General features: G+C 41.4%; 1 protein-coding gene across 7 annotated transcripts; it reads right to left on the reverse strand.

The window, feature by feature from the left end:
• Positions 1-580: 580 nt before the first annotated feature.
• On the reverse strand, positions 581-22,312 carry RNF141 (ring finger protein 141). Of its 7 annotated transcripts, none has more exons than XM_067540789.1 (6): positions 22,294-22,312; positions 18,412-18,617; positions 17,731-17,839; positions 10,568-10,749; positions 4,551-4,658; positions 581-3,547 (listed from the first exon to the last, which is right to left on the reverse strand). In XM_067540789.1, exons 2-6 carry the CDS (start codon positions 18,597-18,599, stop codon positions 3,397-3,399), a joined length of 738 nt encoding a protein of 245 aa, XP_067396890.1. In that variant the 5' UTR covers positions 18,600-18,617; positions 22,294-22,312; the 3' UTR covers positions 581-3,396. The 7 variants fall into 7 exon arrangements, with proteins under 7 accessions (XP_067396890.1, XP_067396885.1, XP_067396888.1 ...); XM_067540784.1 differs by lacking the exon at positions 22,294-22,312 and adding an exon at positions 21,968-22,272 and having other exon boundaries at positions 18,412-18,614; XM_067540787.1 differs by lacking the exon at positions 22,294-22,312 and adding an exon at positions 21,968-22,272.
• Positions 22,313-23,234: the final 922 nt, after the last annotated feature.

Here is a 23,234-nt window from a genome sequence, read left to right on the forward strand (position 1 = left end):
CTCAGCATCTCTGCCACTGTGTCTGTGCACTCATTTTCCTCTTAATATTGCTCTCCTCTCCCTCCACCCCCTCATGCTGCTTGCTGTGCAAAAGACCCTCATCAACCCAAACCAAGTGATTAGAGAGGGAAACAGTGACACTACTGATAAATGCAAATCTTGTTAAACACACCAGACATAACTGAACAAGAAAGAAAAACATTCTAATCTTTCCTGTATAGTAGTTTCAGGTATTACTTTATAACACCAGTGGCTAAGCTTTATGAAAAGCATAATTTTAAATTGACCATGTCCCTATAACAAAGAGCTTTTCAAATCATACTTTGGTGCAAGAGACTTGAACTGCTCTGCTGCTTTTATGGGGGGAGTAGAGATGGGATAAGCAACAACTTCCCCAGACATGGCAGTAATTTGCTTATTCACATCACACTTTTAAAGTTTAAACCACATCCTACTCATGAATAGCATATGTTCTTGTTAAGCATACCATCTGTATGAGGGAATTTAATTGAAATTAAAGCTTTATTTTTCCCATACCACAGAGAAGCTTTGAAATCTCAAATTTGGAATTCCTTTAGCATTTTCTTCCAGAATGTATTTATTGCACAATTCACACAAGTTAAATACAGTGGAATGCCTTTAGCTATCAATACAATTAATATTGTGTGGGTTCTATCATCATAGCACAGCTTTAAGAAATCTTCACTTCAATGCTAAACTACAGAGCATAAAACTGCAATTTCATATGCCTGCCACCAGCAGTTATTTTCACTAATTTACATTCAAACATCAGACTTCTGAAACCCTCTACCGTCTTCAAATTAACTATAGTTTCTTCCTTTTCTAGTATTCATCTAAATATAGTATTTCAGACTATGAAATATTGCCACTACTGAACTATTTCAGTGGTAACATACTTATCTTTTTATAACATACACTACATACATTTTACAAGGCACACATTACAGTACTTACATCACAGCAGTGTGCATTAGAGGAGCTTAATTTAAAAAGCTGTACAGAATAAAAGTTTACATTTTCACTTTTTAAACAAATTTACAGTTTTTGTTTTAGTTAGTGCTGTAATTTTGTGTCACTATGTTGTAGTTAACTTGTCTTAATTCATTAAGAAGTCACACTTTAATAAGTATATATAAATCCTCAGCAGGGAATCAGCATATGAAAAGCTCACTCCAGGAGTTCATTTCTTTTAATGTTTGACAAAAAATTAAATCAATTTGAGGATTTGGTGATTTCAGATGCTTGTTTATGGTCCAATATAAAAATAGCTTAAAAAAATTAATGGTTATTTCAACCTCTTGAATGTGGACTAATGCTGGGTAGAAAGGAATAAGGGAATTAAAATGGCATATTGTGTTTAGAAATGTGTTACTAAGTATTTTAGTGGAAAAAAACTGCATTTTCAGTACAGGTGTTGTTAATATTTAGTGCAGCCAAATCTCCACCCTATTTAATGCAAATGAGTAATCCACAGTTTTTCTGAAGAGTCTGCAAGGACTCACTGACATGATAGGATTAAGAGGAGGAACCAGTTAGTTGTTTTAGATCGATACACTCAAAGATTTTTAAAAGTTGCCTAAATACAGATTTACCCAATAAGCCATAATGGCTATGAGGGTGACTTGCACAGGATGTCAGTCTTACTTGGCTCAGCTTAGCTTTCAGTCTGACACCTCTGCATAAATCAAACAAATGTTTGTCATTCTGTACAAATTTCCAAGTAATAAAAGTTTGACAGGTACACAGGTAAGACTCCCAACATTTGGTCCCCTGGGTATTTTTTATTATTTATTCTTCTATATATATATGCACATTTTTTGGTAAAACTGGGTAAGTGCAGAACCCATCCATGATAGTTTTATCCAGAAACATCACTGTGTTTTAGCAGGTATGGCAAATGAACCTGCCATTTAATATTCAAGAATTTGTAGCCATTTTTATTCAATGGAGAAGCTGCATGTAATTATCTGTGTGAATCCAAGCATTAAGTTAAAACAGTTCAATTTGTTAATTGCAAAAAAGAACAACTATATTCATTAACTCAATCTTCAGAATGTTAGTAGATACCAAGATGTGTCTTATGTATGGCAGAATTCAAAGTTTGTTCCCTATGCACTGGCAAACTATTTTAATATAATTAAATTCATTCAAAAACATTAAATTCAAAACATAAATTTCACTGCAAAAACACAACAGAAGTATGCTGGTGAATTCCTGTCCTTCCTTTTTCACAGATTTTCAGAATTGAACATTCCATTGGAAGCAAAATGAAGCTATGGTTATAAAGCAGAAGTTTCTTCCTGCTACAGAAATGCATATTGCACTTGTAGAAATAAAATACAGCACCAGTTATTAGTTTATAATCTCTCCTTTTTTTAAGTATACAAAGTGTTGTGGCTTTGAAAACTCAAGAAAAATGGAGAAAGCCAAAAGTATCAGGCCTAAACAAAACCATGACAACTACTGTACAATGCCTTTCAGTAAAGTGAGTTCTTTTCAGATATGCTTAGTGCGTAAGACAATTTTGGCTGTCACTCATCAAAAGGTATGGAAATATATTTGTTTTACCCTTAGGGATAGTGTGTGAAGTGGTTTAGTATAGCTTCATTAGCTATGAAATTTTAGAATATCAGATAAGAATCTTCTAGAAGGATTACTCTGCTAGGAAAAAAGGAAAGTGCACACTATGTTGACACTGTTGGTTTGTGTATCTCCATGAATAGATTTTAAACAGTTTTCTATGCTAAAAATCACTAATGCTTTAACTCAATACATATAAATACTAAAAACAGCAATAAATGACCGCTGGGGAGGGAAGGGACAATAGATGCTTCTCAAATTTCAGCAATAAAACTTCAGTTTAGATACAATTGTGTAATCCTAACTCAGGTTAACAATCTTTATTCCTGTGAGTCAGCCCACTGAAGTCAGTGGGACTAGCTGTGAGAGTAAGGACTACTTATGAGGAAAAAGGCTGCAGGGCAGGCCCTTTAGTAATAAAACACTGCATCTTCCATAATAAAGTTAATTTGTGGTGTTTAAAAAGCTGGGGCAGCAATGCTATTGTTATAATTCAAATACTAATAAAACAATTCCAGTGGCTCTTAATCTTGTCAGAAAATTGTTAATGTAACCTTCACAAGTGTTAGTGATCTAACAGTTTACAGCATTTAATGAAGCAATATATTAAAAGTTAAGAATGCACCCAGATGTATTGGCTCATATATCCTGTGTTTTAAAAGGATAGCATAGATTTAGCTTATAGTAACCAAAAGGACACCTAAATGAAATGAAGTATGGAAGACTGGGAGCAAGAAGGAAAAACGGATGTTCATAACAGTGAAACCTTCAAGCACTTATCAGTAGTCACCAATATCATGGTCTGTGAGGCTGGCCTGCCTCATCTACAATGTTGAGTATATAGCTAGCAACATCATCTTCTGTAGGTGCATCTGATACCACCCAAGAATCATTTGCCCCAGTCACTTGTAGACGGCAGATAGGACAGTTCCTGTGGCGATCACTCCTGTTTAGGAAGCCAAAGAAATAGTAATTTTCATTTGCAATCTTTTCTTGGTTAAAAACAAAAAAACCATACACAATTCTGAGATGCAAGTATTTCACAACTCCTGCTTCCAGTGTTAGACTTTGCATGCTCTGTATATCAAAATAGTCTGGGAAAATTAACTGGATGAGATTAGGTGACTGCAAGCATAACAACTGAAAACCCAATTACATTAATTGTGCCTTTGTATTCAATCTTTGCAATCAATAGTCAACAATTTCGGAGTGCAGCAATATTCTTAAGTGACAGAAATGGTATAAAGATTGTCTCTTACTGATTCAGAATAATTTCTCAGGTTTTGACTCGTACATCAAATTTCCCCTTTTCCTCTTGAACACTTCATATACATATCTACAATGTTTTACAGGAATTAAGAATAACAGGGGCAGCAAACTACAAAAAATAGTTTAATCTATTTCTGAATCTTCATCAATTCAAAGTTAATAAATCAGTTTCCCTGTAATTTTTAATTAACTTGCTATCCATCTAGTTATGCATTTATCACTTACTTTCACTGTTCTGGTCCTCAATACTTCTTTTAGGACCAGGCATACGCCTGCAATTTGCTTTCCAAATTACTGATTCTCTTATTTTTATAGTTTATTTCAGGCAATAGAGAAGACATTCTTTACAAATATAGGTGGTGGTTAGGATATAGCAAGACCCGTTGCAAAATACATTGATAACCAAAGAAAGCATTCTCAGCTAGTTATCATTAAACATTATCGCTTTTTTTTAAACAAGTTGTTAAACAAAGGCTTTCAAATTTTGAAGTGGCCCTTCATTGCTCTGCGGCAATCCTGGTATTTGTTCAAAGTTCCTATCCATCCCATGTACATTACTCAAAATACACCTTTGTACATTAGAGCATATTGGCATAGAAGAGTCCTTCATACCAAAACCAAACATGTCAAAGGCCTAATTCATAATATAAAGTAATGAGCACCCTTGTTAAACATTTTACCATTTATCAATGCATTTCTGACAAAAGCTGTGAGCACATGGCAGGATCAAATCAGCACGTCCATCCATGCAGATGCAACATTCCTCCTCATCAGTCAGCTGTTTTACCCTGCAGTATACAAAACAGTATTATTCAGTCAAACCATAAATTTAACACTATTATTCTTCTATTTCAAAATATTCCTTCTGTGCACATGCAGACTAGTTATTTTGTTTATAGATATAAACATTTAGATTAATTAGTGATAAAGCAGAAGAGAGCTTATGAACATATTTCCAATGAGTATCTTTTTCTATTTAGTGGATGAGGTGATAAGATCATAATGGATCCATAGATTGCATAATGGATCTTATCTGTGGCAACAACTGTGGCCCGCAGTCATCAAAAAAAAACTGCAAGGGAACTGGGGCTTCAGTAATATTATGCAGTCTACTTTTGTATCACAATAACCTCTTTTTGTCTCACAAAGGGTTATACTCATCACTTTCCATATTGACAAGTGAAGTCTGCAAAGTTCTTATTCTGAATTACTGCAAATTGCATCTTTTGACCAAGCAACTGACATTAAGTTTTACAACAGGGGCAGGGACAGAATCTGCCTTCAATAGCCAAAATGCCACCCTAAAGCAGATACAGTTTAATATTAAACAAACTTTGACTTTAGGCTGGCACCATCAACAGCTGATATTTAAAAAAAACCTTGCCAACTGCCAGGATCACTGCCAGGATACCTTTTCCATAAAATTGCAGTTGATGCTGATATCAGAGACCATCAGTTTAAAGATCTCCTAGGAGCTAGGTTGCAGTCTCTCTTCAAAATACTGGACTGTGGTGCTGAACACTAGGGGTAGCATTGCAGAGAGGGTTTAATTAGTGGCATTATATTTCTAGAGCGACTGTCCAGATTTGTGACTGTTTGGCAAAGGTCAGACTAATTTGGATGGTCATTTCATTAGATGTTTTGTGAATTATTTTAATACAGAATGAATGCCAGCTAATGTAATGGCTACTAGTTCAAGTGTTTTTGTTCTGGTCCTCAACATTTCTGTCAGGACCAGGCATATGGGATTTCCTTTCCAAATTACTGATTCTCTTATTTTTATAATTTATTTCATGCTGATGGCAATAGAGAAGACATTCTTTACACATATAGGTGGTGGTTAGGATATAGCAAGGCCTGTTGCCAAATATATTGATAACCAAAGAATGCATCTGAATTAATTAAAAAAGCGGAAATGGTTACTGACCCTAGATATTCTAAAAACCTTCCCTCCATCCAAAAAAAACAAAACAAAACAAAAAAAACAAACCGTGTTGGGCCCAGGATTGCCTTTTTAGTTTGCTACCCAAGGAACTTTGAAAAAAGTCTCCCCTCCACCACGATGGGGCAAAAGGGTTGAAAACATATATACTGCTATATAAATTATGGGACTCCATTCTCTAATAAGAGCTGTGCTTTCCTATGATCTACTTCAAAGTATGAGAGAATTGCTGATGCATGCAAACTAATGTATCTGCTTGACATTTTCATCAAGATTCAAGGGGCTGGTATTTAGAGTCTTAGGCCCAAGCCCTTGAAATACATGCAGAAAATCTATAAGTGAGCCAGAGAGTAGAGTATTGGATAAAGTGTTAAATTATAAGGGTGATATAAGCATGCACTTATTTTTCACCAATATTAGATAATAAAGGTAGCAGAAGTAGCTAAAGATACTTTCATATACTTTGGATAGAAAAGTGGATGTTACATAAGAGTGGGACACCACACTGTTTAACTGGAAGGATTTAAGATGAGAGGAAAAATTAAGTAGATAATATTCGCTATGTTTGCTCAGTGACTGAAGCTCTTGCAGAGCTAATAAACATCTGAAAGGAAGCAGAGTTTAGCCAAGTGAACATTTCACACAAGAAAAACAGATTAACTGGGTAGAACAATACTTGAAGGGGTTTCACTCTTTGTTTTTAAGGGTCATTAAATATATAGAGGGACATGAAAAATTAGAAGATGATAGCTAAGTTGACTCAAGCTCATTACAAATAGCATTTCAAAAATCTTTACTTCCATTTGGCAGGTATATTGTCACAAGTGATCTGATTTACATCAAACAGCTCATTTAAATAGAGAGGACCTCAGTCTTGATCTCTCCCTTCCAAAAAAGCTTAAAAAATAAATTCTCTGATTCTTCATATACCCCATCCTTGTCACCTCGCATATTTGAACTCTAGTACCCAGTATATCAAGCTTCCAAAAAAGCCTCTTACAGCAATTACGCAAATTGGAACGCATTAGTGTCCATCTGTCTGAGTGTGACTAAAAAGCAGGAAAATACCTCTTTCCCAAATATGCCTACAATATATTTGTTAGACAGTACTTCAATAAATCAGTACAGCCAAAAACATGAGAGTGTTCCTATGCAAGACAAACAGGAAATTAAATCAGAAGAGTATGGCTTGCAAAACTGTCCCATCCCAGTTTAGTTTATCATTCTTTGTAAGATGAGGTTGCAGTCTCTCTCCTCACACTGGGTAAGCAGTATCAGCAGGAATTTCATATGCAGTTCTAATACCCCCCATCTCCTCCCCTGCATACTGCTATTTTTAATTCTTTTTGTGCTCCAGCTTATAGCACAATAACATAACTGGTGAGATTTCCTCAAGTTCCATTGAATTATCATAGGAGTTTTGCTCCTAAGCTACGAAGTTGCTCTTGAAATTTTGGCTTAATCTTTGTTTTCAGCATTGCTATTTAAGAAAATTCATAAAGAGTACCAAAGTGATAGTGAAAGCTTTTGGGGATAAGCTATCATCAGAGATGGAAAAAGTTACCAAAACAAAGATTTACTATACAGTAGTCACTCTTGAATTTTTCCATTTTGAAAGATTTTAGCATTGCAAAAGTATTCCTTACATTTAAGATGTGAAATACTGCTGGACTAGATAGTTTCTTCAATTTTGAGGGAAATTAAGAGGAGCAACCATTGTAAACCTATCTTAAACAGGGGACATATTTGGGGTTGGGAAGGAATTTTCCCCTGGGTCAGATTGGCAGATATTGCCCACAGTTACATCCATACAAATCCAATGTTGCATGGCTCAATGTTTGGATGCTGCACTTATCTGAGAGCTTCAGTGTTGCTAAATGCTATCTTTTTTAAAAACATGGTGCAGTGTATAATGAACCCTCATAGTCATGACTTTATATTACAGGTCAATTGAAAAAAGTCATTTTTTCTACTAGTACTAGCCATACCAAAAACCACTAGAAATTTTCCTCTACAAAAACTATTTAAAAGATTGAAATGAACAGCAAACCAACAGGATAAGACTTCAGACACTCCATTTTTGGTAGCCAGAACAAGTAACAACCACAGAATCCCAAAGAAAAAGCCACATGTTTAAGAAAGAATATATTAAATTTAAAGTATACAAACTACACTAAAGGAACCACATAACACTAACAGCTCAAAGAGATAGGATCAAAATATCCCCATGCTCAGCTATCAAGAGAATAAGATGGCCTTTTCCAAGCATTGGTATAGCTGCATTGGTGTATGCTCTAGTGTAGACAGGCAAAGCCACTATTTACCCAATAGTAGCTTAGTTCTTCCTGAAATCAGGTTAAACTTCACTAACACAGAGTGCTTCCCAGCTACATTAGGAGTTTCATCAGGGTAGCCACTCCACTGTCTGCTTTGGAAATTTTCCCTGTTCATAGCCAAAGTTCCAGCATCTCTGTTAAGGAAGCCATGTCTAGGCAATAGGTGTTCTACCTTCTTTAAAAGACCAGAACAATTACTTGTTTTGAAAGTGCAAGAGTGTTTTGGGATTTTTTTGGCACATTTTTTTGGCACAAGTTCAGTGCACAGCTCTTCTAAGTTGCTAAGACACCATTTGTATGTTAGTTTAAAGACACTGTACTACCTTTATTGTGAATAATCTCCCCCTTTCTCACTCCCTCAAACAATCAGAGCTTGCTATCTTTAAAGATAGTTAACTGATTTAGTAACTTGCTTATGATTTGCAAAGTTCCTGATTGCCAGCTTTGCTATAGTTTTTATCTCCTTGCCCATTACTCAGAAACATAGCATTGTTTTATAATGAATGATTCCATTTATGAATCATTGTTTAAAACATCTTATCTTACTTCAGCTTTCACATTTAATTTTCAAGGTAATACAGGCTTTACATTTAAAGAGTTATCAATAGCAATGTTTCAACACGAGGATAGGGTTCAAAGATTCTTGCCATTACATTCACATATATACTAACCATCTTATAAATTTTAAGCTGAAAAGTACTGCATGTGCTGATCTCAGTCTATTGCTTTTCCTCCTAGCTAACAAAGCAGGATGTCAAAACATATTTTTTCCAGTCTTACAGGTTAAATTATGGTTAGAATTGATGACTTTCAAATGACAACAGATGGGAATTTTCAGATGCCAAAATGTAGGAAGAGGAAAAGAAAGTTTAAGTGAAACAATAACATTAAAGTCATTAAACATCACTGAAAACAGTTTTGTAGCCACCGCTGATTTCATTTCCTTCTGTTTCCTCATTCAAAAGAGGCAACATATACTAGGTTTATATTAGAGTACAATCACTAAAAAGGCTGTTCCAAAGCTATTGTGTACTGGTGCTAATAGTAACTTAGAGCATAGTTTCTCAATCTGTGGTACGCGTACCCCTGGGGGTACACGAGACACAAGCAGGGGGTACCTGGGGAAAAACAGAGTGAAGGGGAGGCGGGCAGCAGCCGCCAACTTCTGGGGAAGCCGTGCAGCAGCCGCCCACTTCCCACCGTGTCACAGCTCCCAGCTGGGTGGCAGGCGGTAGCACCAGCTTCTGGGGGAGCCGGGCAGCAGCCTCCCGCTTCCCAGCTGGGAGGCAGGCGGCAGCTGCCACAGTCCCGGGAAGCCGGGTTGCAGCCGCCAATTTCCCGCCCAGTCCCAGCGGGGAGGTAGGTGGCAGCCGCCGGCTTTTGGGGAAGGCACGCAGCAGCCCCCTGCTTCCTGCCTAGTCCCAGCTCCGAGGCAGGCGGCAGCCACTGGCTTCTGGGGGAGGCGGGCAGCAGTCCCCCACTTCCCAGCTCCCAGGTGGGAGCCCGGTGGCAGCCTCCTGTGTCTCATGAGCTGGGCTCGCAGCTGGGTGGCAGCTACCCACGTCCTGGGTCCGAGCCAAGGGACAGCCTTCCGCACCCCAGCTTGAAGACAGGCAGCAGTTGCCTGCCCACATCCCTGGGTCCCAGCCAGTGCGGAAGCCTCCTCTGCCCCAGCTCAGATTGGGTGGCAGTCACCCACTTCCCAGGTTGGCAGCCAGGCGGCAGCCGCCTGCAACTTGTCCAGGTGGCAGCTCCCCTCCCTGGCTCAAAGCTCAGTTCCTAGAAAACTTGTCAATTTCACTGCTTTATGACAGCTCCAGATTTTACCAGTTACCCTCTTTTCCTGTCTCTCTCTCTCGCCCTCCTTCCCTGTCTCTTTCTCACCCCTTCCTCCTCTCAAATCTATGGCAAAAAATTTGGCATATATATTCCCCAGCATTGGCATGCTGCTCAAAGCCTCCTAGCTTTGGCCATCACCTCTAGCCCAGGTACATACTTGAGTTGTGCACCTCTGGTGTAAAGGTGGTAACCCTACCCACACTAGATCTGCCATATCACAGCCTTATATACTCAGCCCTTCTTCCAACATATGGCTCACATTAGTCTGTAAATATAAAATCCTGTGGAAAATTGAGTGTTGGGGTACTTATTAAAATTTTCAGAAGTTGGGGGTACTTCCTAAAAGGTTGAGAAACACTGACAGAGTCCATTACATGATTACAAGGACTTACACCACACCATTTTTGGTAAAATGCTCACTGTTTGGAAGACAAAAACTGCTCTACCCACATTTATTAGTAAAATGTTTCAGAGCATTAGATGGTAACAGTTCAAATTTAATATGATTTTTGGGGGGGGGGGGGCGTATATTTACATTAAAAACAAACATACACACAGAACCTATAATATATTGAACTACCTTCCCATCCATAAGCTGGCCTGGCAAGATGACACAGATGACAGACTTGCAGCAGTCCCTTCAGAGGCACTACTCTGTGCAAGAACTCCTGCTGCTTGACTTGTGATGTCTTTATAAAGTTGAATAAACTGATATAAGTTCATAATTCTTGAAGCTTCTACAATGCCACTTGTTTTGTTTATCTAAAGATACAAAAGTTTATAAATAATATTTCTTATATAATAAAAATCTAACTTTATCTGCCATCATTTCTGAACATAGGTAGGTAGGTAAATATCATGATCAAATACATTGGAAAATACAAGATTAAGTGTGATATTTGCACCACACTAGACCATCATCATGGTATTCAATTATATTAAGCTATAATTAAGTAGAAGGGTTTATGTCTAGAAACTTGAAGCATAAACAAAACCTTAGACAGAAATCAATTATTTCATTTTTTTAGGGCTCAATGTAGCCTAGTCAGCATTTACATTATATAGTATCAACTATCAAGACTACAACGATGGCTGTCTTGATGAAAATCATCATGAAAATCTTGTTCTTCGAAGTATTCCCTCCCCCCCAATCTTTTAAATACAGGCTAAAAGTAAAAAATAAAGCTATATTAAAAATTGCTAGCTCCAGCAGAATAGTCTTATGAGCTATGGTGGATTTGTGAACTATGCAGGATTTGAACTCTAGATTAAGGAATTCAAGAGCTTTAGAAAGGATCTGGATGTCATTTGACAAGCTAAAGAAAAAACAGAATTAAGAAAAACTAAGAAGGACAAATATAAAGTATTATGAAAAACACATTATCAATCGAGCTATTTAAAAATGCAATACATGCTTTATTTAAAGGTACAAAGTAATAGATTTTATGGCCAGATGGGACCATAATCATTTAGTCTGACCTCCTGCACTACACAAGCCACAGAATTTCAACCAATGAGTCCCATCTTAAGCCAAATAGCTCCTGGATGAACTAGAACAATGATCCTCTGACTGAGGCTTGGGAACTGCAAGTGGCTCTTTAATGAGTCTCCTGTGGCTCTTTGCCACACATGATATTAAAACACTGATTTCATTATTAACCAATCAAAATGCTTTTACTATGTTATTAACCAATTGTAGAATACTTGGTCAGTCATTTTGCTGTGAGAATTATATATATAAATAGCATATGAAACAATGAATTCACACTACTGTGGTTCTTTTGGGTAATGTTGATTGCTAATTTTTGTCTCCTAAACCACTGAGGTCTGAGTATCACTGAATTAGAGCAGCTCTTTTAGGCCTCATCTCCATTGATAATGTAGGTCAACGGAATGCGGTTTCCGTCGACCTCCACTGACATGTCAGTTCTGCCAACCTAAATCGTGGTAAAATTTGACTTAATAAAACCATCTCTGAAAGTGGCATAGCACTGAAGTCGAATTCTGGGGTCGAATGAGCATCAGTGTCGGCAGAGTGCAACGTAAATCAACGTCATTGGCCTCCAGGAGGTATCCCATAATGTTCTGTTGTGACCGCTCTGCACATTTGCAGTCTGCTGCACAGTGGCCACGTAAACAGGAAATAGCTCCTCCCCTCAAACCATGGGAAATTTTGAATTCCCATTTCCTGTTTGGTCAGAGTGGAGAGAGCTTTGCCAGCACAAATGATAATGGCGATTGCATGCCCCAAACGCGCTCCAGCCTGGAGTTGATCTGCGGTCTTGGATCTCATCGGTCTGTGAGGTGAAGGGTCTGTTCTGGCTCAGCGTCGAGCAAGTAAAAGAAATTTAGATATCTACGAAAAGATATCTCGTGGCATGTTGGAGAAGGGGCACAACAGAGATACGCAGCAGTGCTGCATTAAGATCAGAGCTGAGGCAGGCTTATCAGAAAACTAGGGAAGCTAACAGCCATTCTGGCTCCTCACCCAAAATATACCGCTTTTACAAGGAGTTGCATATGGTGGAGACCCCACCACTCTACCACCACGTAGCCTTAACACCTCGAGTGAATCCAAGGCCAGGATGAATGAGGATGAGTGTGGATGAGGATGATGAAGAGAACAAGGGGCAGGCGAGTGGGGTATCCCTTCTCCCTGAAAGCCAGGAGCTGTTTGCAACACAGGAGCAGCCCACCCGGATGCATGAAACCGTGACTGACCAGGATGTACTGCAAATTGCATGTCTTTGATTATATCCCCAGTCCAGAATCTTGTACCCGTGGGAAAAAGTGGTGTGTGTAGCGTTGAGGCTGTGCTTCATCGTACTTGGTGTGCTTAAGCATTGGGTTCACCCCAGAAAAGATTATTTATGTGCACAGGGATGTTCTGAGAATCCTCCAAGTATATCTCCAGGAAGCTTTTATTCAGTTACTCTGCAATCCTTTGCGGAAAGTTTCTTGGGAGGGCAGCCTTATTTCTTCCACCGCGATAGGACACTTTCCCCTGCCACTCTGTTATTAATTGTGCAGGCATCATCACAGAACACAGCATAGCAGCATAAGGGCCAGTACTGTAGCCAGATGTTTGCAGCAAATGCTCTTTTCCACCTGTGTGACCCTTAGCAGGTTGACATCACTCATGGTTACCTAGGGAAGATGGCGCACATTTACACTACCCGCCCAAGAAAATGTTTTAAAAGGGTGTGTTATTCTACAGCCGGGGATGGTTTCTTGGTTCAGCACATCTCAAGTCCCTAAGCAAGATGTTGTTGCTATGGGCCTTGAGCATCCGCAAATGGGTTCCCCATTTTTTCCCCTCCAGAGATGATTAACCCGTACACACCCCCACCCTTTCTACCACCTGTTAAAAGCTTGATCAATGGGAACCCGACATCCATGTTGCTCTATGGAGCATGGACTTGTGCAGCATTAACACCGATGATTTCCCTAACTTAGATGCACTAGCCCCTTACTTACCATGGTTGGAACAGCACTCCAACCCCTGCAATAGTTAGGCAATGGTATGCGATGCTAGCCTTCTCAAGGGAAGGCTAAGGGGAATTATTTATAAATTGTAACATTACTTTTCGTCCATGGGACGAGTTAACAATGGGTACCTGGTGTTTTGCTTCCTTTATAGTGGACAACATGGCCTTCAACATATCATCTCATACTCCTGCAGAGCGCCTGTCACAGGTAAGAAGGCAAAAAACAAACAACTTGGTATGACATGTTTAAAGAGATAATGAATGCCTCCGTGGCTGCGGACACAGAGCTTAGAGTGTGGAGGATTGCATTATCTGACAAGCTGAACATGGATATGGACAACAAAAAGGCAGCGCAGAAGTATGAGCGTTCAACACAAGATGCTGCGTATAACACGTGATCAGTCAGATCTGTTGAGGCATCTGGTTGAGCTTCAGGAAGCTCAGCAGCAAAAGAGACTCCCTCTGCAGCCCCTGCAAAACTCTGAGCTAACATACTCTTTCCTAGCCCCCACACCAAGCGGTCTAGGAGGAGGCTGAACAGGGTGCAGTACTTGCTGCACTCCTCACCAACTGAGGGGAGCAGAAAGAGGCAACAGTCCCTTTAAAGGAGTAGGAATATGTGATTATTTTGTGTGTGCACAGACAAAATGGGCTGTATATCCCTTCTCAGGCCCCACACAATGCATGCAGAACACTCAATTATCTTCTTTCCCCCCTCTGCTAAGGATCACCAATAAAAAAAGTACTGATTTACAATTCATTATTGATTATTTACTGATAACAAGGGAATAAAGGGAGGGGGAAGTTGGGGGGAATGTATTGGTGGGGGAGAGGGAATGTTGGGGGGAACTGGATCAGTGGGGAAGGTGGAAGGTTGAGGGGGAATATATTGCTTCACAATTCATTACTGTTTATTGTTAAGAAGGGAATAAAGGGAGGGGAAAGAGGGGGGAACTGGATCAGTGGGGAATGGGTAGGGGATGCACAGATAAGCAACACACATTACTGTTGTGTCTCATTGCAAAAGCGTTTTTTCAATGCTTCCCTGAGGCGCAGCACTCCATGATTGGCTCTCAGTGTTGCAGTGGCATCTGGCTGCTTAAAATTTGCAGCCAGCCTATCGGCCTCCACAACACAATCCAATGGGAACTTCTCCCCCTTTGTGTCAAAGACATTATGGAGCACACAGCAGGCAGAGATAACTACTGGGATGTTTTTTTCCACTGAGGTCTAACCTAGTGAGCAGACTGCACCTTTAAACGTCCAAATGCACATTCCACCACCTTTCTGCATATGCTGAGCCTATTATTAAAATGCTTCTTGTCACTGTCCAGGTGTCCGGTGTACGACTTCATTAGCCAGGGGAGCAAGGGATAGGCAGGATCCTCCAGGATCACTATTGACATTTCAACATCGCCAATATTTATTTTTTGGTCAGGGAAGAAAGTGCCCACCTGTGTCTTTTTTAACAGACCTGAGTTCTTAAAAGATACACGTCATGCACCTTTCCAGACCACCCCACACTGATGTCAGTGAAGCGTCCCGTGATCCACAAGCGCCTGCAACACCACTGAGAAGTATCCCTTTTGATTTATGTACTCTGTGGCAAGGTGGTCCGGGGCTAAGATAGGGATGTGCGTGCCATCTATGGCCCCCCCTCCCCAGTTTGGAAACCCCATTGCAGAAAAGCCTTCCACTATGTCCTCCACGTTTCCCAAAGTCACTACCCTTCTTAGCAGAAGTTTATTAATGGTCCAGCACACTTGTATCACAGCTGATGGATTTACCAACTCCAAATTGATTCCCAACTGACGAGTAGCGGTCTAGTGTTGCTAGCTTCCACAGAGCGATGGCCACTCTCTTCTCCACAGTCAGGGCTGGTCTCAAGTGAATATTCATGTGTTTCAGGGCTGGAGAGAGCTCTCCGCAAAGTTAAAAAAAAAAGTGGCCTTTCGCATTTGAAAGTTCTGCAGCCACTGCTCATCATCCCACACTTTCAGAATGATGTGATCCCACCAGTCACTGCTTGTTTCCTGGGACCAAAAGTGACACTCCACCAACTGCAGATGGTGCATGACAGCCTGCAGCAAACAGGAATTGTTTTGTTCTATGGCTTGTAGCAAGGCGGCCTTTGTAACATCCAAATTTTCAGCACTGCAGCTCCTGTCTTGCATTTGAAAATACTGCAGAATAAGTTGTGAGGTGTTTGTGATGCTCACAATAATAGTGCAGAACTGAGTGGGCTCTCTTCCTCTCGGGCAATTGCGTGCGCACAGCAGAGAGTGAATGGTTTGAAAAAAGGTGCGAAAAGGCGATTGTCTGTTGTTTGGACTGAGACAAGAAGAGAGGGAGGGGGAGGGAATACGCTGCATCATGGGAGGACGACAGCCTTCCCAAATGGTTGCATTGTGGGATAGCTACCCACTGCGCACTGCTTTGATGGTCAACGTAAGTGCGGATGGTGGGGAAGCAATCTGATGCAATGAGCATGGTGTGATCATGCTCTGAATTCTGCAGTTCAGCGGGTTAAGGTCGATTTAAATTAAATCAATTTCACTCCACAGTGCAGACATTCCCTTAGAAAGACATGCAATTTTGATTTGAAAAAGTAATTTTAAAAAGTGCATTATTTGAATTTGTGTAGCTTCAGTTTCTAGTCCTTGAATTAGTTAAGCTTTTGTTTGCCAAATTAAACTGCCTTCTAATATCAGGAATCTCTTCCCCCTGTAGGTATTTACAAACCATAATAAAGTCACCTCTTAACTATGATAAAATAAATGGATTAGATTCTTAAGTCTCTCACTGTAAAGCAGATTTTTCAGAATTCAAATTATTCTTGTAGCTCTTTTTTAGACCCTGATCAATTTTTTCCACTATTCTTCTTGAACCATTGACACCAGAACTGGACACGATACACAAGTAATAGTCTCACCAATGCCATATACAATGGTAATACCATTCCCTAATCCTACTTAACATTACCCTGGAGTAGGTTAGCGCTCTCAGCCTCAGAATTACACCACCAAGTTAGTTATTCACCAATACCTTTTAATCTTTTTCCAAGTCACCTCTATCCAGGATAAATGATAGGGGACTGGAAGTGTTATCTACATTTTTTGTTCCTAAATGCACAACCTTGCATTTGACTATTAAAATTGCATTTTTTGATTGTGCCCAGCTTTGACTAAGGGATCAAAGATCGCTCTGTATAACTGACCTGTCATTTATTTATCACTCCACCAATTTTTCTGGTCATTTGCAAACTTCAACAGTAATCACTATTTTTCTTGCCAGATCATTAGGCCAAGAACAGATCTCGGTGGGACCCTCACTAGAAACCACCTTTATTTGTGATTCCTCATTAACACTGAGAACAGTTATCCAGTTTTTAATGCATTTAATAGTTGCTACATTGATTTTGTATACTGTTACTTTTTGAATTTCAGTGTTAAGTTCTGGTTTCATGGGATGACTATCAACTGCAAAACTAATAATTCAATATTCTAAAGAAGCACTATTTGCTTTCTTAGGATGAAGCATCATTGAACAAGCGTGTTTATTATAAGTTTCAGTATGGCAGAAAGACAAGATGAAGAAGTCACACACATTTATTGCTGCACGTTAATACAGCTATCAATTATATACTTTGAACAGTGTCTAGGGAACATCTATCTTGCTCCTAAAATTAACTGCTAGCTGAAGTGTTACAATGAAGTCCTGCAAGATGATCTACATACTTGAACTGCTACACCCATGTGGAGACCTGATAAAATGATTTACCTACATGGTTCAGCTTGCAAAATTAGGCCTAAACTATTACCATTAAAGGTCAAAGTTTGAAATTAAAGGAAGATTAACTCGAATTGTTTTTAAGAGTGTAGGAATCTCATCTTCCAGTCAGGTTGATTCTGAATGTCCTTTATTAAAATGCAACCTCTGTCAAGCTTGGACTATAAAACTAAACTAATTTAGTTTCCAGTTTGTTTCATTTTCTGTTTCTTATACATAAGAAAGATGTTCCAATGACTCAATTGCAAATCCTTTAAAAAATCAGTCATGGAAACATTACTGTTGATACTGACTTTTTAGGAAGACCTAGATTTTAGCTCTAACTGCACTTAATATTGGAATACATCAAAATATTTTTTCCAAACGCATTGTATTGAACAACAGTTAGATTTTTCAACTGAAGTCCCATTTAGTCCTCAGTAACCTGCAGATTAAAACCCTGAGTTGAAGGTTTTAACAATCTTACCTTAGTACAGACTATCCGAACCACAACCTTCCAAAGAGCAGAGGAATCAGAACCTGGTAGTACTTCAAACAACAGATGTTTGTCCTGGCCAGAAGCCAACTTTGCAGTGCTGCAACAAACAGTCGCATCAATCCAACATTATATATTAAACAGGCAATGCTTGGTGAAGTCACCCTTGAAAGGAAACTTGGACACTGGCATCATTTACCCATGTGCTTTTAAACTGGAGCAGCAGTTATATCAATGCCATAGAAATCAATGGGGCTGCTTCTGTGCCTAAAATTACTAATGTGCATACTTGCAGAATCAGGACTATAGCTATGTAATCGCTAAGTATTATATATACACACACAAGCACAAATAAATGAAACATCAATAGATAAACCTCCAATTTTAGACCTTATATGCACATTTTAAAAAAAAATTTTAATACACAAATACTTTAAATGGACAAATGAGGACCAACATGTTATAATAAAAATATACACTGATATTTTTGTGAAATATTAATAGATTTAGTTGATCCAGTCTAAATAATTGCAATCTCTATATGGACTGAGAATTTAAGCACATATCTGAAAACTTGATGGTAGATTATGAATTAGCCTATCCAAGATATTATTCTCTACAGTCTCTGTACAACATGACAACAGGAAAGGAATAAAAAACATGCAGCCTTACACATCATTAAGTTCAGCTACTCTCCCCAGAAACTCTTCGTAAGTCAGAACGCCACTTTCTCGAACCAAAGATGCATGTTTTACTACTTTTTCTGGCAACCTGTTAATAACAGTATGTGTCTGGTCTGAAATCTGTTGACCCATGATGAAATTCTTCAGTTCAACATCCAGGCAGAATGGAGGTTTCATTCCTTTGTGAAGCTTCTGCTAAATACATTTTAAAAAGGTATATTAAAAAAAATGTGAGAGTCACTGCTTTCTTTTCTCCCTCCCCTTATAAGCATAGCAACCTACTCACTGAGGAGTTTGGAAGAAGCACCCATTGATTACTATAGAAACAATCCTGGATAACCCACACATCCATAACATAACCCAGGAACAAAGCAAAGCACTTCTTGTGGTGTTAAGTTTTAAACTAGCAACTTGTGAAAAGGCATTCTTTTGTTCATAAGTTTACAAAGAATTATTCCCATTATATACAGAATGTACTGTTGCAAAAGCTCCACAATGCACTGCTTTCAAGCACAGGAATGCAACAAGAGGGAGAAAATTATTAAGTGAGGCTAACATATGGCAATTTAAGAAAGGATCATTCTTTGCAAGTCAGAAACTCTATGAACTAATTGTATATTTAACTGTATAATTAAACAGATTTTACAGAACAAAAGTGTTTTTCCCTATGCTTGTCTCCACACAGAAGTTACACAGATCTAAACTGGTTTCTAAGTGGACTTAGTTTTATCAGTGCATTTCTCCGGGGTGGACAGTCTTAAATTGGTAAGCAGCCTTAAATTGATTTCAAAGCATCCACCCCATGGGGCTGCACTGAGTCAACTTAGAACCATTTAGTTAAATTGGTCAAATTTCTGTATGCACACAAGGCTTTTGAATATTAAACACAAGCCAGAGAAAATACAAGCCATAGATGATATTACAGAACAGCAAGAAGTTAAAATTCATGATTACATTAAGGATTAAAAACTAAGCACCGCCACATTATCCTTACTACCCAAACATCCTCAGACACCTCTCTGGCTACCCATTTGTTTGCTTCAAGTCATAGTTGTCTTCATTTATACAACCCTGTATAGACTTGTTCCAATTTCTCCTCTCCTCATTTCCTCCATTCATCCAGCACAGGCTTCATCTACATTCGTCCACACTTTTTCCCCTCTGGTGGTGCAAGATCATTCTGATCCCAATGTCCAGAAAAACCATCATACACTCACCTTATCTCAACTTCATTTCAAGTTAGTAAAGAGAAACAGACATTTGGCTATTTTTATTTATTTAAGAGGAACAGGCAAGAGGAAGACAAACTAAATCTGTAGGGACATAGGCTCAGATCCTCCAATCAGCACCACTAGTACAGAGCTCCAGAGATTTTAATGGGGCACTACAAGCAACAAGGTCCATGCTCGCAGACCCAACTGAAGGATCTAGGTCTTACTCTGTATCTGCAATTGTGCTCTAGGTTTGGTGCTAGGCACATTAAAAACAGATTTATAGCAACACTGTACAAGACGTTGATCCAGCAAACATCTGTGCATAAACATTCACAGGAACAAGGCCTATAGCTGTTAACAGCTGACTGCAACCACTTAAAATTTTGGACAAGAAGAGACAAAATGTATGCTACAGTTGTGAATAGAACACTTAGAGTGTACTTCTTTGGAATATCCAAGAATATGCTATACATCAAGTTAACAAAAATTTCAAACTTAGTTGTCAAATTCAGTCCAACTTCTGTCCTCAGGTACGTATGCTGAACTCTCACTGAAATCACTCTACCACTGACCTCCAGCACCACTCCCCCCTGGCTTGCCCTGAAATTCAGTTTTTAAAATAAAACAAAGAGAAAAGACAGACACTGAGACCCACTGGTAAACACAGTAAGCATCCCAGGATCTTTCACCAACAAAACCTTTATCCCTCACAAACAATCTTCCCCTGCATCGTCTGTGTATTTGTTTCCTTGTAAAATGGTGTCCAGTTTAAACTATGAACTTCTTGGAGCCCATGCATTTTAAGGGGGTTACATAAATGACAAAAATATATCGGTTTATTAGTACCTAATATCACAACAAAATAAAGTTTGGAAGAGAAAGAGCTGTCACTCGTGCAAAAAACTGCTTTCTCAAACAACTGTTTGCTTTTATATTTTCTCCATAAAGATCAAAGACCATAATCCACATTTAGTTAGAAAAATTTCAGTAAAGAAATTAACATTGATTTATCAAATGGTGAACTGCTTTCAAAGCCACAGCTTGGATTGTTTTGTACTCTTAATTTAAAAGCCAGGCTAAAATTGTCAATAATTTCCAGTCTAGTCAATTTTACAGCCAAGTTAAACCAGGCAGAAAATAAGGGTTTATAATGTAATAGCTGAAAGACTAACATTATGGGGAGAGAGTAGGTTACCTAATAGGTGTTTTCCCTCTTCAGTTACTCTGAAATTATATAGCTGTTACAACAAGAACCACTATAATCAAGTCTGCAACTAAACCTGAATCACTGGTTTTCCATTCCTGTTTTAAACACCCTTAATTTAAGTATTTATTTCTGTATGACCTCAGAACTCCAGAGCTGAAGGAACAGGTTCCCGGGTTCAGAGCCGCTATGCAACCTAGCCCTTAACACCACACTGTCAATGCACAAAAGTCTTTCGTTTACAAACAAGCACGCATCTCTATTCCACTCTGTTGTTATGAACGGAAATGTAACCATGAACTACTCCTGTGCTTCACCCTGGGCCCACCCAGCGCAGCAGATGGCAAGCAGGGGCAAAGCCGCCGCGTCATTCACAGCTGTCATTCACACCGCTGTGCACAACTCCCCGACCTCCACCGCATTTCCACACTTCAAATAACGGGGCTGGGCTTCCGACTGGGGCTGCTGAGGCCTCGCCAGTGAACCTCGGAGGCACAACTCACGGCCCGGCCTATACAATAACTCGTGCCGTTACATAAGGTGCATCCCGCAGGGACCTCGTCCCAACACCACAGCCAAGGAGCCCGGCGCGGGCCGGGCACGGGGCTGAACGCTCAGGCACGGCCCAAGTCTGCCTGGGTTTTCCCCCCCCCAAGGTTAAAGAGGTTCAGGGAAGGCGCCTCCCCTCGACACCTGGCGGGCCCGCACTGCTCGCTACCTGGACGCCACCACAGCCGGCCCCGCGGCTAGGCCGGGGATGGGGGGGGGGGGAGGGGAGCCGGGCACACGCTGCCCGCGACTAACGCCCCGTGCCCAAGTCACAGAGGCGGCAGCTCGGTAATACCGCCGTGGGGGGAGGGGAGGGGAGGGGAGGGTGACCCAGCGCCCGCTCCCCGCCCGCCCCGCAGCGGCGCTGGCCCCTGGGTCGGAGCGTGTTTACGGGAGAGGGGCCGGGCTCCGATCTCCCATCCCCGGCCCGGCCCGGCCCAGCAGCCTCACCCCGATCCCCAGACAGCCGGCCGCGCCCGCCACGCGCGGGTAACGGGATCGGGCAGGGGGGCCCCACCCCCACCGCGCGCGCGCGCGCGCGCCCCCCCGCGCGAGGAATGGGAGGGGGAGGGACGCACCCGCCGCCGGCGCGCCTCGTCGTTCACGTGCGCGCGCGCGCGCGCTCTCCGGAGCAGCCCGCAGCCGCTGCTAGGAGACCGAGGAAGCCGCCCCGCCCCCCTCCTCCTCCTCGCCTGGCCGTGGTGAAGGGGCCGCTGGAGGAAAGCTCCCGCCAGGCCGGGTGGGGCTCCGGCTCCACGTGCGCCCGCCGCCGCCGCCTGCAGGCCCCGGCCGCGGCCTGGTGCCTCTGCTCAGCCCGCTTCTGGCCACGCCCACCGCGCGGGACCGACTCGGGCCGCTGCCCGGCCTGCCTGTGCCTGCCACTGCGCCGGTCCCGCCCGCTCACCGCCTCGCGGTGTCCCGAGGCGCAGGCCCAGGGGCCTGTGGGGGGTTGTCTCGTAGCGGGCCGGCTGTCGCCAGGGGAGACACTCGGAGAAGGGGGTGGAGGGAGGGTGAAAAGCCCGCTGGCAGGGGAACCTCCTCCTCGGAGGCGTTACCCCCGCGTTTGGCCAGGGCCGCGCCCCAGGGAAGGCCTGGCCAGGATGCCCCAGCTCGGCTCTGTGACCCTACATGATGGGGCGGGCGGGGGTGTCAGCGTGGGAGCTGGTCTGTTGTTGGGAGACGTTTGCATCAAAGCACGGGGTGGCCGGACGAAGCAATGGAAAAGCTGCTTGTCCCTCCAGCCTGTGGCTCCGAGTCGCACCGAACCACTCCTGTGCTGCCGGGGCCTTGTCACCTACCACGTCGTGCCTGGTGCATACATCGCCTTCACCATGCTGACGTTACAGTGGGATCCAGCCACTTCAAGCAATGCTGGCACATTGCCGCTCTCCAGAGAGTGGCATGGTTGGCATCCGAGAAAGGATTAAGAAAAGTTACTGGTTGGAATGGCTCCATTTGTTCATCCCTGCCCAAATGGTTATGGGAGTCAGGATTTCATGAGGCAACATACTGCAGAACTTCTAGAGCTCTGCAAATCTGTGGGGATCCGTTTTACATCCACAGACCATATGTTGCAGATTGTGGATCTCAAAGGTGGAGAAGTAGTTGTCTGAAGCTCATAGCTAAGGATACCGTTTGGTCACAGAAGTTACAGATTCTGTGACTTCTGGGGCACGGCTTGAGCACCTGTCAGACATGGGGCTGCCAGCTATTCCGCCGGGTAAGAGGGGAAGGCTGGCTACTGATAAACTGGTCAGAGACGGCTGGGTGAGGACGACTGGCCTCAGATGTTTAGTGGCAAGGACTGGTCACCAAACAGCTGATTGGTGGCCTCAGGGCTGCTGC

Source organism: Emydura macquarii, unplaced genomic scaffold (assembly GCF_026122565.2).
Source record: "Emydura macquarii macquarii isolate MOO-44397 ecotype Brisbane River unplaced genomic scaffold, CSIRO-AGI_Emac_v2 contig_587, whole genome shotgun sequence".
NCBI classification, from domain to species: domain Eukaryota; kingdom Metazoa; phylum Chordata; order Testudines; family Chelidae; genus Emydura; species Emydura macquarii.

Coding starts and splice junctions, on each gene's coding strand:
- RNF141 (XM_067540789.1), bottom strand. CDS start 18,599: ATGAAACCTCCATTCTGCCTGGATGTTGAACTGAAGAATTTCATCATG. Junction 10,750..17,730: donor TTCGGATAGTCTGTACTAAG/GTAAGATTGTTA, acceptor TTGTATCTTTAG/ATAAACAAAACAAGTGGCAT. Junction 4,659..10,567: donor GCCAGCTTATGGATGGGAAG/GTAGTTCAATAT, acceptor TGTATACTGCAG/GGTAAAACAGCTGACTGATG.